A 14,658-nucleotide genomic window follows, 5' to 3' on the forward strand; every position below is an offset into this window, starting at 1 on the left:
TTCCATGCCGTGGGGCCCACCTTCGAGAAACTCCTGTCTCCATTTCTGACAGTGCGGACTCTTGGTGTCTTTAGGAGATATTTATTTGAAGATCGTAATGTTCTTTCCGGGCAATATTCCTGAAGTTTATTTTTTAAATATTTCGGGCCTTGTCCATTCAAAGATTTGTGCAGTAGGCAGCAGATCTTGAATCTTATGCGCTTTCGGACTGGAAGCCAGTGCAGTTTTTTGAGGCAAGGGGCAGAGGGGGTGCGTGGGGGTAGGTCAAGGGTCAGTCTGGCTGCTGCGTTTTGAAGTGTCTGCAATTTACTTAGTGTGCCCTCGTTTGCGTCCGCAAGGAGAGCGTTACCATAGTCAAGGCGGCTGGTAATTAAGCCTTGAATCAGTGGTTTACGATAGGACAAGGGCAGCCATTTGAATATTTTCCTCAGGCTCCTCATGAGGCCTATACAGGTATGTACTAATTTGTTCGTATGGGGGGCCATGGACAGCTTGTCATCGAGGATGAAGCCCAGGTTCCGAACAGTGTCTTTTGGAGATGGGCAGGGTCCAAGTTCCGGTGGCCACCATTCTTGGGACCAGATGGATTTGGCCGCTCCGAAAAGCATTATTTCGGATTTGCCTGCGTTTAGCATTAGAAAGTTGTTGGTCATCCAGCTTTTTATTTCTAGCATACAATTCCTGAATCTCACTTTGGTCGCTGCTAGGTCAGAGCCAAGGGTTATAATTATTTGGGTATCATCGGCATACGACAGAGTGTCGAAACCGAAGTCCCTAATTATTTTGGCCAATGGTGATACGTAGACGTTGAATAAGGTTGGGCTTAATATTGAGCCCTGGGGCACTCCCTTGTCGTTATCTATGGCATCTGATGAAAAAGGTCCTGATTTGACCCTAGAGCTACGGTCTGTGAGATAGCTCTGGATCCAGCCCAGGGCTTGGCCCTCGACACCTATCTCCGCCAGCCGTCTTAATAAAACTCTGTGGGAGATGGTGTCGAAGGCCGCCGAAAGGTCTAGCAGGATGAGAACAGCCGACTGTTTGGAGTCTAGTGCCAGCCGGATATTATCAACCACCTCTATCAGTGTGGTCTCAGTGCTATGGGAAGCTCTGAAACCTGACTGAGAGGAATCTAGTAGCGAGTGTCTTTCAAGGAATTTTACTAGTTTTGCATTGATGATAGATTCCATTGATTTACCAAAGAGTGGTAGCAAAGATATGGGGCGGTAGTTCACCGGTTGCTTGGGGTCTGCGTTGTTTTTCTTAAGGATTGGCCTCACAATGGCTTCCTTCCAGGGGGTGGGAAACAAGGCACGCGTTAGGGACATATTAAAAATAGAGGTCAATGTGGGAGTCAGGGCAGGTGCTAGTTTGGCTAAAATTGGTGCGGACGCTGGGTCATTGGGGGAACCTGATTTGGCCTTTTTTAGTATGTTGGCTACTTCGTCCTCCGTGATTGTTCCGAAATCGGCTAAATTTTGCTGTATGGGATTTATAGTGGAGGCATCGGCATGGCATGGCTCACTAATTGTGCCTGTTTCTGTGGGAAATGATTCATGAATTGTGTTAATTTTGTCTTTGAAGTAGGTGGCTAGTTCGTCGGCCCAGTCTTGAGATTCCTGAATGACCTTTTGGCAGGCCATTGGGTTTGAAAAATCTTTTACAATTGCGTAAAGCTCTCTCTGTGAGTTTCCAGCTGCTTTAATTTTTTCCCCAAGATAGCTTTTCTTAGCATCGGCGATTTTGTTCATATATTCTTTGTGGGCAGTTTTATAGTGTGATTTCTCATCAATGTTTTTTGATTTACGCCATTTCCGTTCGGCTTTCCTGGTGAGTTGTTTAATAATTTTCAATTCATCAGTAAACCAGGGCGATTTCAGTTTCGGACAGTTTATTAGGCGTTTAGGAGCTATGGAGTCCAGAGTCTCACTGATTGCAGTATCAAAGTCTAAGACCAGTCTGTCAAGCACTGTGTCCTCAGTTACTTTCGGGGGGGCAAACGTTTTCGTAAACATTTCTAAGTTGATCTTTTTCCATGGGCGACTCAGCTTTTTTTCTTTAGAGTGAATCTGTAGGGACTCATTTATTTTGATAGTGAATTTGATTATTACATGGTCTGACCATAAGACAGGAATTAGTTCATTGACGTACGTATCCTTAAAGTTGGTGCATACAATGTCTAACGTATGACCCGCTATGTGAGTAGGGTCGGTTTCGAGTAGTCTTGGCATGGCATGGCCTGCAGCACTGTTTACGTCTATCTTGTCTTTAAAGAATGTATCTACATGGTTTCCACTGGCTATTGGGGGGGAAATTACCCCTTTTGGACACATACTAACATAGATTGAGCAAAAAAGGAGGTGATTATAGTAACAACTGTGAAATGTTAATTGTTTGTAAAGGTGACTATTGCTTTCCATTGATATTCTATCAACCAGTTTAACTTCCCTTGGTTTTAACAATTGGTACATTTAATATGAATGTCTATAAGTGTGTAATGTGTGCAATACAAGCAAGTCTTACCTGCTTAACTTCGCCCCTCACCAAGAACAAAACAAGCATTGGCATAGCCAATAGGTCTCGCTTTTGGGACCTTATAAGTATTTAGGTATGCAGCACAATATCCTTAGTGCAACAACACCAACAGTTGCATGGCTAAACACTTATAAGGTCCCAAAAGCGAGACCTATTGGCTATGCCAATGCTTGTTTTTTATAGAAACTTAGCAAGCAGGCCTCACTCTATCTGTGTCGGTTTGTAACCGCTTCTCCCCTTTAGGTGACCAGTCTGAGAATGATTTACCCAGCCTCCATAATGTGTCAACTACCCCCTGTCCCAAGGAGCCTGTTTTTTTTGTTGTTAATTCATCCACCCAGGACTTAATTAGCACTCACAACAGTACAGTGGGGATCATGCAACCAACGAGTATACTCAAACCCCTCAGGGGGGCACATAGGAATATCCTATTTTGGAATGTGGCAGGCTTAGCCTGTAAATTGGCCTATGATGACTGGGTGCTTAGTTTATATACATATTTATATACGGATTGGTGTCAGTACAACGCGATGTATTACAACGCGTTCCGTTACAACGCGTTTTTTACATCGCAAATACCATTACAATGCATGCCATTACAACGCATGGCATTACATAGCAGATACTTTTACAACGCATGGCATTACATCGTAAGTATAGGTAAGTATATCTTTTTTTAAAAAAATGTAATAAAGTTAATTTAATTTAAAATAATAAAAATAATATAACATTTTTAAAACAGTAATTAATTTAATTATAGTAATTTAATTAATATTAAAATTGATATTAATTTAATATATTTAAAATAATATAATTAATGATATATAAAAAATGTATAAATAGAAAATAATATAATGTAATTAATAACAATAAATATAATTATAATTTAATTAAGTTATAAATAATACATAATATAATTATATTTAATAAAATTAAAAGAATTTAATTAATTAAACATTTTTAAATAATATAATTTAATTATAATCGTTTATTAATACAATTAAATTAATAATTGTAAATATAGTTATTATTTTAATTAAATTAAATAAAATTAATTTAATTAATTTAATTTATATAAAGTCGTAATACCCCTGTACCCCAAAAAACAAACCCAGCCCTAAAACCTAAAAACACCCCTGTACCCCAAAACCCAAACCCTGCCCTAAAACCTAAAAACACCCCTGTACCCCAAAACCCAAACCCTGCCCTAAAACCTAAAAACACCCCTGTACCCCAAAACCCAAACACTGCCCTAAAACCTAAAAACACCCCTGTACCCCAAAACCCAAACACTGCCCTAAAACCTAAAAACACCCCTGTACCCCAAAACCCAAACCCTGCCCTAAAACCTAAAAACACCCCTGTACCCCAAAACCCAAACCCTGCCCTAAAACCTAAAAACACCCCTGTACCCCAAAACCCAAACCCTGCCCTAAAACCTAAAAACACCCCTGTACCCCAAAACCCAAACCCTGCCCTAAAACCTAAAAACACCCCTGTACCCCAAAACCCAAACCCTGCCCTAAAACCTAAAAACACCCCTGTACCCCAAAACCCAAACCCTGCCCTAAAACCTAAAAACACCCCTGTACCCCAAAACCCAAACACTGCCCTAAAACCTAAAAACACCCCTGTACCCCAAAACCCAAACCCAGCCCTAAAACCTAAAAACACCCCTGTACCCCAAAACCCAAACCCTGCCCTAAAACCTAACAACACCCCTGTACCCCAAAACCCAAACCCTGCCCTAAAACCTAAAAACACCCCTGTACCCCAAAACCCAAACCCTGCCCTAAAACCTAAAAACACCCCTGTACCCCAAAACCCAAACACTGCCCTAAAACCCAAAAACACCCCTGTACCCCAAAACCCAAACACTGCCCTAAAACCTAAAAACACCCCTGTACCCCAAAAACCTAAAACCTAAAAATACCCAAACACCCCAAAACATATACATCAGTACCCCAAAACATATACTCCTATACTCATACTTATTTTAAAAAATACTTAAATTAATATATTTAATTTATAATATTTAAAAACGAAATAAATATTTTTAAATAATTAATAATAATTAAATCAATGATAAAATATTAAATAAAATAAAAAAAAAATTAAATACTTACCAATACTTACGATGTAATGCCATGCGTTGTAATAGCATCTGCTATGTAATGCCATGCGTTGTAATGGCATGCATTGTAATGGTATTTGCGATGTAAAAATCGCGTTGTAACGGAACGCGTTGTAAAAGATGCGTTGTAGCGGTAACACACCATACATATGCATGATATTGCTTTATTTAGGATGAAGTTGTTTTGGGCGGTTATCTTTCCTACTTTGTCCCCACAGCGCATTCCACTGCTGGATGCGCCAAGGAGGGCCTAAACTAATGGGTTAAGATCATCCTGGATTGTAAAGTCACTCCAATTCTCTATGACAGCCACTTAATTTAAGCCCTTTTAACCACATCGCCTAATAGTTTGTCTATCAGTTTAATACATTTTTATGATGGTTTGTGTGAGGCCTACCATATAAACAACCTTAAAGTGCGGTCTGATTTTATATTTGGTCTTGAGGAAATCTTAGCATCCCTGCATATTGGCTATAATAGTATATTTCAGGGTGATATTTATGTAAAATTGGGGTCTACACAAGTGGAGAATACCCAAACTATGATTGATAGCCTTTCTATCAGGAATGACAGTCAACCCTGAGATAGGGGGGGCAAGGCTCTCTATCAAGTTATTAAATTGCACAATCTCCTGAATGCAATTGAAATCTATGCCCCCCCCCCCTTTACCCAACTAAGGTAACTTTTGAGAGGGAGGGAGTGTTCTACCCTGATAGATTTTTTTTTTGTTAATCAGGAGCTTGGCGCCTGGGTCATGAGAGCCAAAATAGATGAAGGATCTCATAGTGACCATAACTCTCTGTGTGTGGAACTATGTATCCCAAAGAGGGAGGGAGACCTGCTTATTTTGACCTTACAGTCCCTAGACACCAAGATGCAAGGGCAGTGTTTGGTCTGGAGGAATGTGGACATGGCTACTATTCTAGAGAAATTATGATTCAACCACCTACCCTTGATGCTTGCTTGTCTCAAGCCTCCTCTTTATTTTCATCTAGTGTCTACCCACTTTGTAGAATTAGGTTTAGTGGTGAGTGGCCAACTGACAAAATCCAGCAAATCAATGTCTGCTGCATTTAAATGGTTGAACCAGGCTTGCAGAAAGGCCTTAAGGTGTCTGCATGAGGCCTTAAAGGTCAACCAAAGGGATGCTCTGAAAGTACATAATTATCGGCAGGCCTACAAGGAAGTGATAAAGGCTAGGCGGAAGGAACTACACGATGAGTCTTGGGGAGATTTGGTAAAGGCCTGTAGGTTGAATGATGCTAGAACCTTCTGGGTGGCCATAGTAAACATCAAGACAGTGGGGATAAAATCAAATTCTATTGTCACCACCATAAGTCAGGAAGCTTGGGTTGAGTATTTTTAAAAAGTCTATGACTGTTTGGGCTATTGAGTAGAAGGTAGTCTATCCCTTACCAGTATCGTTTTCTGTTGAAGAAGTAAGGGATGCAATAGCTAAAAGCCCAAGTAGAAAAGCTCCCTGTCAGGATGGGGTGCCAATGGACCTTTACAAAGTTGACCCGGACCTCTGGGCCCCATTACTCTGTAACAGTTTTAATGTCCTCTGCAGGACGGGCCCACCACAATCCTGGCGTTTTACCATTATTGTTCCTGTCTTCAAAAAGGACAATTTCCAGTCCCCAGATTGTTATGGGCCAATTTTGTTACTGGACTCCGCAGTTACGTTGGGGAGTAGAAAGGTTTGGGCTCTTCTCTTTGACTGGGTTGGGGCTACTGTCTCAGTACAGATTCTGTGATTGACGAGGCACATCAGAGAAATGTTTTAACCTGTACCTGCTGATAAGGAAGGTGGGGTTCCATTTGTCTGGCTTTGTTGGATTTGTCTTGTGCCTTCAACAACATGGTGAAGTCCAAGCTCTGGGAGCTAATAATTGACATGGGGATTCATAACAACTTGGTGCAGCTCCTGGGAGCTCTTCACTATGACCTCTTTGCTTCAGTTCGGTTTGGTCCCTTGGGTGAGAGGCCCTGTGGCAGCTGGCATCTATGGGGAGGGGGGACGGGTGTGCAAAAAATATTTATTTTTTGGAACGTGCATGCCCCTTTTGCCTTCTGTTCCACCCGTTTTTTGGGCCGTCTGCCTTCAGTGCCACTTGTTTTTCCCTCGTTTTTGTGCCTCTTTTGCCTTCTGTTCCACTCGTTTTTTGTGCCCTTCTGTCCTCTGTTCCACTTGTTTTTTGTGCCCTTCTGCCCTCTGTGCCACTCGTTATTTCCTCGTTTTGTGTGCCCTTCTGCCCTTTGTGCCCCTCGTTTTTTTGTGCCCTCTGTGCCACTCGTTTTTCCTTAGTTTTTGTGCCCCTTTTGCCTTCTGTTCCACTCGTTTTTTGTGCCCTTCTGCCCTCTGTTCCACTTTTTTTTGTGCCCCTCTGCCCTGTGTGCCACTAGTTTTTCCCTCGTTTCTGTGCCCTTTTTCCTTCTGTTACCTTCGTTGTCCCTCACCTCCCTCGCCACTGTGTCCCCTGCACCCCCCCTGACTGCCCACTTCCCATTCGCTGCCCCCACCTCCCACCTCCCAGCTGCTCCTCCCTCCCACATCCCCATATATGCCAGCTGCTGTGCGGCCACGCCGTTGATGCGCCTAAGGCAAGCCGGTCTGCGACTGTCTGCGCCTGGACGGCGCCCAGTGCCAGAACCCCTGGCTCCCAAACACCCCACGACGACCACCGCCACTATGACCCCAGCACTCTGCATGCTCTCAACTCCGGACGGAGCCACACCTGCTTCAAGGCCGCCCCAAAATGCATACATGGCCCCTTCACCTGCCTGAACTGCAGCTACACCAGCATTAGAGCCGACAAACCACCCGCCAAGAAAGACCCCAACCACCTCCGATGCATACTACTGAACACCCGCTCCGCACGCAAGCATGCCGTCGAGCTCTGAAGCCTGCTCGACACAACATTCCCGGATGTCGCCTTCCTAACAGAGACCTTGTTTAACGATTCCTCCGCACCCGACATCGCCATAGCAATCCCAAACGGCTACAAGATCACCCGCAGAGACTGCACCAACGGAGTCGGAGGAGGAATCGCCATCTTCCACAAGAACAGCATCAGGATCTCGACTAGCTCCGACGACGCGCTCAGCACCGCCGAACACATGCATTTCCAGATCCACACAGATCCTAACTCCACCCTCAGAGGCACCCACGTCTACCGAACCCCCGGACCCCACCCCCAGTTCAGCGACTCCATCGCCGACTTGATCAGCACGCACATCCCTGACCTCCACCGACTACATCCTCCTCGGAGACCTGAACTTTCACCGTGAGAACAACAATGACAACAACTCCACAACCCTGATCGACAACCTCGCTACCCTCGGACTGAAGCAACTATTCACAACACCCACCGACTCCGCCGGCCACACTCTCGACCCCGTCTTCTCCTCAAGCCTACACCTCTCTGTCAGCCACACCACCGAACTCCTCTGGACCGACCACCGCTGCATACACTTCGCCTTCCAGAAACCCACCACACACCACCGCACCCAACAGATCCCCCGCCGCTGCTGGAGCAAAATCACCGAAGACCAACTACACGCAAACCTCGCTCTCAGCCCACCCACCGAAACCTCCAACACCGACGACGCTGCCCACAGCCTCAGACGCTGGATTGAGGACTGCGCCAACACCCTCGCCCCGCTGAAGAAACCCCCCCACAGAGACACCAGTAAGAGGGCCAGCTTGTTCACCCCAGAACTCCTAGCCTCCAAGCAAGCCTGCCGGAAACTAGGGAAGAAATGGCACAGTGAACAAACTCCGGACAGCCACGCAGCACACAAGGACGCCATCCGCAACCACCACCACCTCATCAGGGCGGCCAAGAGGACCTCCTTCAAAGCCGCCTCGACAACATGCACACAATAGCAACGAGCTCTTCAACATCGTGAAGGAACTCTCCAACCCCAGCTCCAACACCAACAACATCCCGCCGTTGCAAGCCCTGTGCTACTCCCTTGCCACCTTCTTCCACCGCAAGATAGCAGACATCCATGACAGCTTCAACACCCAGACAGCCCCAACAGACAGCACCACAACAGACCTTCCGCACACCATCGAACACGACCCCCTGCTAGCCTGGGCCAGCGTTAGCATTGATGACACCATCAAGACCATGCGCACAACCCACTCCGGATCTCCGTCAGATCCATTCCCGCACCACGTCTTCAACAGAGCAAGCAGTTCCATCGCACCCCACCTGCGCAACGTCATCAATCTCTCCCTCGAGACGCGACCTTCCCAGAGATCTGGAAACACGCCGAGATCAACGTGCTACTCAAAAAAATCTAAGGCAGACCTAAGAGACCTCAAGAACTTCTGGCCCATCTCTCTGCTTCCCTTCCCGGCCTAGGTAATCGAGAAAACCATCTACAGACAGCTAACCCGATACCTCGAAGAAAACAGAATCTTGGACCCTTCCCAGTCAGGGTTCTGCAGCACCCACAGCACCGAGACTGCCCTCATCACCGCCACTGACAACATCAGGACCCTGCTGGACAATGGCGAGACCGCAGCACTCATCCTACTAGACGTCTCTGCCGTCTTCAACACCGTCTGCCACCGTACACTATGCACACGCCTCCACGCCGCAGGGATCCGAGACAAGGCTCTGGATTGGATCCCCTCCTTCCTCTCCGGCAGAACCCAGAGCGTCCACCTCCCCCCATTCCATTCCAAAGCCTCCAAGATCATCTGCAGCGTACCCCAGGGATCCTCCCTCAGCTCGACGCTGTTCAACATTTACATGGCCCCGCTCGCACACGTAGCCCGACAGCATGTTCTCAACATAATCTCCTACGCCGACGACACTCAGCTGATCCTCTCCCTCACCAAGGATCCCATCACCGCCAAAGCCAACCTCCATGAAGGAATGAAGGCAGTCACCGACTGGATGAAGACCAGCCATCTGAAGCTGAACTCGGATAAGACGGAGGTCCTCATCCTGAGCTCCAACCCTTCAGCCTGGGACAACTCCTGGTGGCCGACGGCACTGGGGGCAGCCCCGACACCCACCGACCACGCACGCAACCTGGGAATCATCCTCGACTCAATGCTCTCAATGACCAAACAAGTCAACGCCTTCTCCTCCTGCTTCAACACCCTTCACATTCTCCGCAAGATCTACAGATGGATCCCGACAGATACAAGAAAGACAGTCACCACGCCCTAATCAGCAGCAGACTTGACTACGGAAACGCCCTCTACGCGGGAACCCCGACCAAGCTCATCAAACGACTACAACGCATCCAAAACGCCTTGGCACGACTGATCCTCGACATTCCACGCCACAGCCACATCACCCCCCACCTGAGAAACCTGCACAGGCTCCCCGTCAACAAGAGGATATTCTTCAAGCTCCACACCCAAGCACACAAGGCATTCCACAAAACCGGCCCAGCCTACCTCAACAGACAGCTCTCCTTCTACATCCCTAACTGCCAGCTACGCTCTGCTGATCTCTCATTCGCCACCGTCCCGCTCATCCGAAGAACAACCACCGGTGGAAGATCATCCTCCCACCTCGCCGCCAAGACATGGAACACCCTCCCACTGAGCCTACGACAGACCCAAGACCTGCTGACCTTCAGGGGGATACTCAAGACCTGGCTGTTCGATCAGTAGCGCTCCCCCCACCGCCCAGCACCTTGAGACCCTTGCGGGTATGTAGTGTCCTTTACAAATGATTGATTGATTGCTTGATTTACACACGCTTTGATATGAGCATACTTAATACACTTAGAACACCCCCAACACACACACACACACACATACAAACACTCAAACGTTCCCCCACGCACATACACACATCTTTAAACGAGTATACTTAGAACCTACCCCCAAGCCTTTGGCGAATGCAATGGCTCCTTTTCCTCGCAGGTAGTTCCAGCTGAAATTCAGCTCCTTCATCCCAGTGTTTTCTGCTAGTGCAACACCAAGGGTTTCACCTTAAATAAGAAGACAAGAAAACTGAAGCTCATCACAGAAGCCAGCTCAAAATCGGCCACTTCGCAGGGTTCTGATCCAGAAGTGATTGCAATATTCTAACATTTGGTAAAACTTAAAAATTATATTCAACAGAGTGCAGGGGAAAAACAGTAGGGATGTAAACATTCTTAACATAATGATAAAAAGATTTCATCAAGAGGTTCGGTGATGTCATAACACAGGAGGTCACAGGACCAGGGTCCTGTAATGTGATGCAATTTCTATTCAGGGCTGTACACCTCGGAAAATAACATGTATTTGATGGGAGGTTCGTTGACACCAATGGTGAGGCAGAGGAATAATAAAGATCAGTATATGACCTCTGCCACAACATCCTTATATTTCCTTTTGGCCTCTCTTTGTTTCAATTTGAATATTACCTCATTATCATCACCTATCAGCATTACAGCCATTCTGCAGAAAAGCTATACAAGGGCTTGTTCTTCCCTAAATGGTGCAAGAATCAGAACATTAAAATCTACCTACATGTGAGCAAGGTCAAGAAACACTATCAACAGGCTCAGACATTGTTATCTTCGTCCACAACCTTATAATCTAACTTCAACTATATCAACAATTATTCTCATGCAGAGTTACCAATAATCTTGCTCTATCGCAGACTACAATTTCTTTATTCTATCTGTCTCTGCAGCAGACTTTGTTTCCTTCTTCTTTTTAAAAACCACTATGTTGTGTCTACATATACAGGTAAACACAGGTAGCCAGGTTGAGTCTAGTGGACTTTTTTATTGGTTCCAGGTAAATATGTAAAACAGTCCACATTCTAGCCCTTATTCCAGCCCCACCAGGAGCAGCCTCCCTGCGGCTCAGCACATTTCCAACTGTCACCACTAAGGATTAAGTCCTTCTAAGGGATGAAACACTTTAGTTTGGTTTGCTTTAAGTGTGATGGAACTGGATACTTAATAAAAAAAAAATTATGGAAAAAGACACCAACGTCTGGAAATTAATTGAAAAACGAGACATGGAAATTAATTGAAAAAAAAAGAGTGATTACAGATACATACAATTCAAATAGGAAAGTTCAATTAACAAGTAAATTAGGTTGGCCTTCTAATATTCTGAAAGCACCTGCAGGGGGGGTTTCATATCCTCGTCTGGGTTATCATACCATTTATATTCTTTTTACTCCCAACAATCTTGTACAATCTTCTGCTATTTTGCCAATATTTCTTCTCCCTGCATTATCTACTTTTTTCGTGATGCACTAATATTTGTCAACAAGGGGTGGTGATGATAAAACAACCGCAAAGGTGCACCACAAAAAGCAAAACAATAAGTTCAAATGGTGTTTAAGCACAATGAAGAAATATTTCTCAAAGAGATGTTGATGGTCTTCTTTTAATCTTTATTTTCAGTTAGCAGTAAAACATATACAGCCGACGCGTTTCGTCCCAAGCTGGGACTTCTTCAGGGCTGTCGGTAAAAAACATATACATTCAATCAATTTCTATATACAAAGATCAACATCCAATCTAACAACATGTACAACAACAAACATATTAAAAACATTACAACGATAGACATGGAGCTTATGTATTCATTGATCTTAAGGCGTCAGCCCACAGACAATCTATCAGCAGGGGAATACATATAAGCCTAGGGATATGTACAAGTGTATAAACATTATTTACAGTTAAAATGAGCATTATTTACAGTTACAGGGGATCAATTCATAGACTGTTTGCATTTCCAACATGCGATTTCATCAAGCGGGAGATGGATATGTACAAACGGCATGCGGTGTGTGCTAGGCCTATGTATGTACATGTGGCACAGAAGAGGACCAGAATAAGAGAAAGAGAAAAATGGATGAGGAGAACACAGCAAGAGAAAACCCAGTGTGGGGGTTGGGCTAATTCCATATTAGAAGCCTAGTATTGTTGATTGTCACTGAAGCAGACTCGGTCATATATTAAAAGAAGGAGACCAAAGAAATTTAGGATCCAACTACGCCTAGCATTAAATACCAATGTTACACAGAGCCCAATACTCATTTACCTTTGAATTTATGATACGTCGCTTATGGAGAGAATGTGAGAGGAACCGGGGTCCAAGGGTCGCCTTCCCGGATACTGTAATCCTGTTGTTTATTAGTTCATTCCAATGTCGATTTAACAAAGATGGACCTTAGCGGGGACATGAAAATGGAAAAATAACCATCTTGAAATATGTCATTGTGTTGTTAGGCAACAAAGTTGGCAGTGCTTGATATGACTTCGCAGCAGGTGAGGGGGGGCATTAGAATCCCTGTCATTAAATCTAGCGTTCCTTTAATACTATCTACTTACTGTAAGCATGCTAATGAGCGATGAAGGCAGTGCTTATCAGGGTTCCTGGGTGGTGTAAACGGTCTTGCCACCTTAATATTGTGTCTGTCTTGAGCCGTCTACTGAAAGACATTAAAAAGGAAAGCAGGGTCATACCCTATGCGAAGGCATATTGAGTTAGAGAGCGAAGGAATTACAAACATATCTTGGCAAAAGGAGAGTGAAAACAGGAATTGTGGATGGGCGCCGGCCGTTTTACCAGGAACGGTGAGTTTGAATACCAACTTGAAACCTGTTCATCCCCTCTGTTAGTATCATATGCAGTATTGGCCCCCAGTAAAGGTCCTTTCCTGGATTATTCTTCCAGTAGGTTTAGTCTTTGCTTAAGACTAAGGTTATTACTGCCCATCAATGTATTCTAGTTAAGGGGATTTGTATTCTCACAAAAGGTTTCCTTAGACTTTGGAAATTATCTTTCTGTCAAGGACCCTTATCCAGTAAACTAAAATAGCCTCTTCATCACTATTTTCTTAATATGGTTCATGCAATTGGACCTACAACCTGGGGCTGAATATCTCTGACTATGTTTACAATGGTCACACACAACTATGTAAATTTATGCAGAAACGTTTTTCTATGTTCTATTAGCTGTACCCAATTATAAGACCGCAATCTACCCATTTTTCACTTGACAGGCCTGCTGGAACACAGTGCCTACACCCTCCTCCCTTGGACAAATATGACCTTCAGTCCACCACTAGTTCTATAATTTACTCAGGTAAACAATATGTCGTATTATTCATTTCCTGTTTGCACTCTCCTTTTGCCAAGATATGTTTGTAATTCCTTCGCTCTCTAACTCAATATGCCTTCGCATAGGGTATGACCCTGCTTTCCTTTTTAATGTCTTTCAGTAGACGGCTCAAGACAGACACAATATTAAGGTGGCAAGACCGTTTACACCACCCAGGAACCCTGATAAGCACTGCCTTCATCGCTCATTAGCATGCTTACAGTAAGTAGATAGTATTAAAGGAACGCTAGATTTAATGACAGGGATTCTAATGCCCCCCCTCACCTGCTGCAAAGTCATATCAAGCACTGCCAACTTTGTTGCCTAACAACACAATGACATATTTCAAGATGGTTATTTTTCCATTTTCATGTCCCCGCTAAGGTCCATCTTTGTTAAATCGACATTGGAATGAACTAATAAACAACAGGATTACAGTATCTGGGAAGGCGACCCTTGGACCCCGGTTCCTCTCACATTCTCTCCATAAGCGACATATCATAAATTCAAAGGTAAATGAGTATTGGGCTCTGTGTAACATTGGTATTTAATGCTAGGCGTAGTTGGATCCTAAATTTCTTTGGTCTCCTTCTTTTAATATATGACCGAGTCTGCTTCAGTGACAATCAACAATACTAGGCTTCTAATATGGAATTAGCCCAACCCCCACACGGGGTTTTCTCTTGCTGTGTTCTCCTCATCCATTTTTCTCTTTCTCTTATTCTGGTCCTCTTCTGTGCCACATGTACATACATAGGCCTAGCACACACCGCATGCCGTTTGTACATATCCATCTCCCGCTTGATGAAATCGCATGTTGGAAATGCAAACAGTCTATGAATTGATCCCCTGTAACTGTAAATAATGCTCATTTTAACTGTAAATAATGTTTATACAC

The 14,658-nt window shown here is 44.6% G+C and overlaps 1 protein-coding gene across 1 annotated transcript in view; it reads right to left on the reverse strand.

Annotated features, from left to right (window-relative positions):
• LRRC74B (leucine rich repeat containing 74B) overlaps nucleotides 1–14,658 on the reverse strand; it is a 323,752-nt gene that overhangs the window by 184,841 nt on the left and 124,253 nt on the right. The window contains exon 6 of the mRNA XM_086943322.1: nucleotides 10,527–10,636. Within this exon, the coding sequence (XP_086799448.1) occupies nucleotides 10,527–10,636 (110 nt within the window). The remainder of the gene's footprint in view (nucleotides 1–10,526; nucleotides 10,637–14,658) is intronic.

This window comes from Lissotriton vulgaris, chromosome 11 (genome assembly GCF_964263255.1).
Source record: "Lissotriton vulgaris chromosome 11, aLisVul1.2, whole genome shotgun sequence".
Classification (NCBI taxonomy): domain Eukaryota; kingdom Metazoa; phylum Chordata; class Amphibia; order Caudata; family Salamandridae; genus Lissotriton; species Lissotriton vulgaris.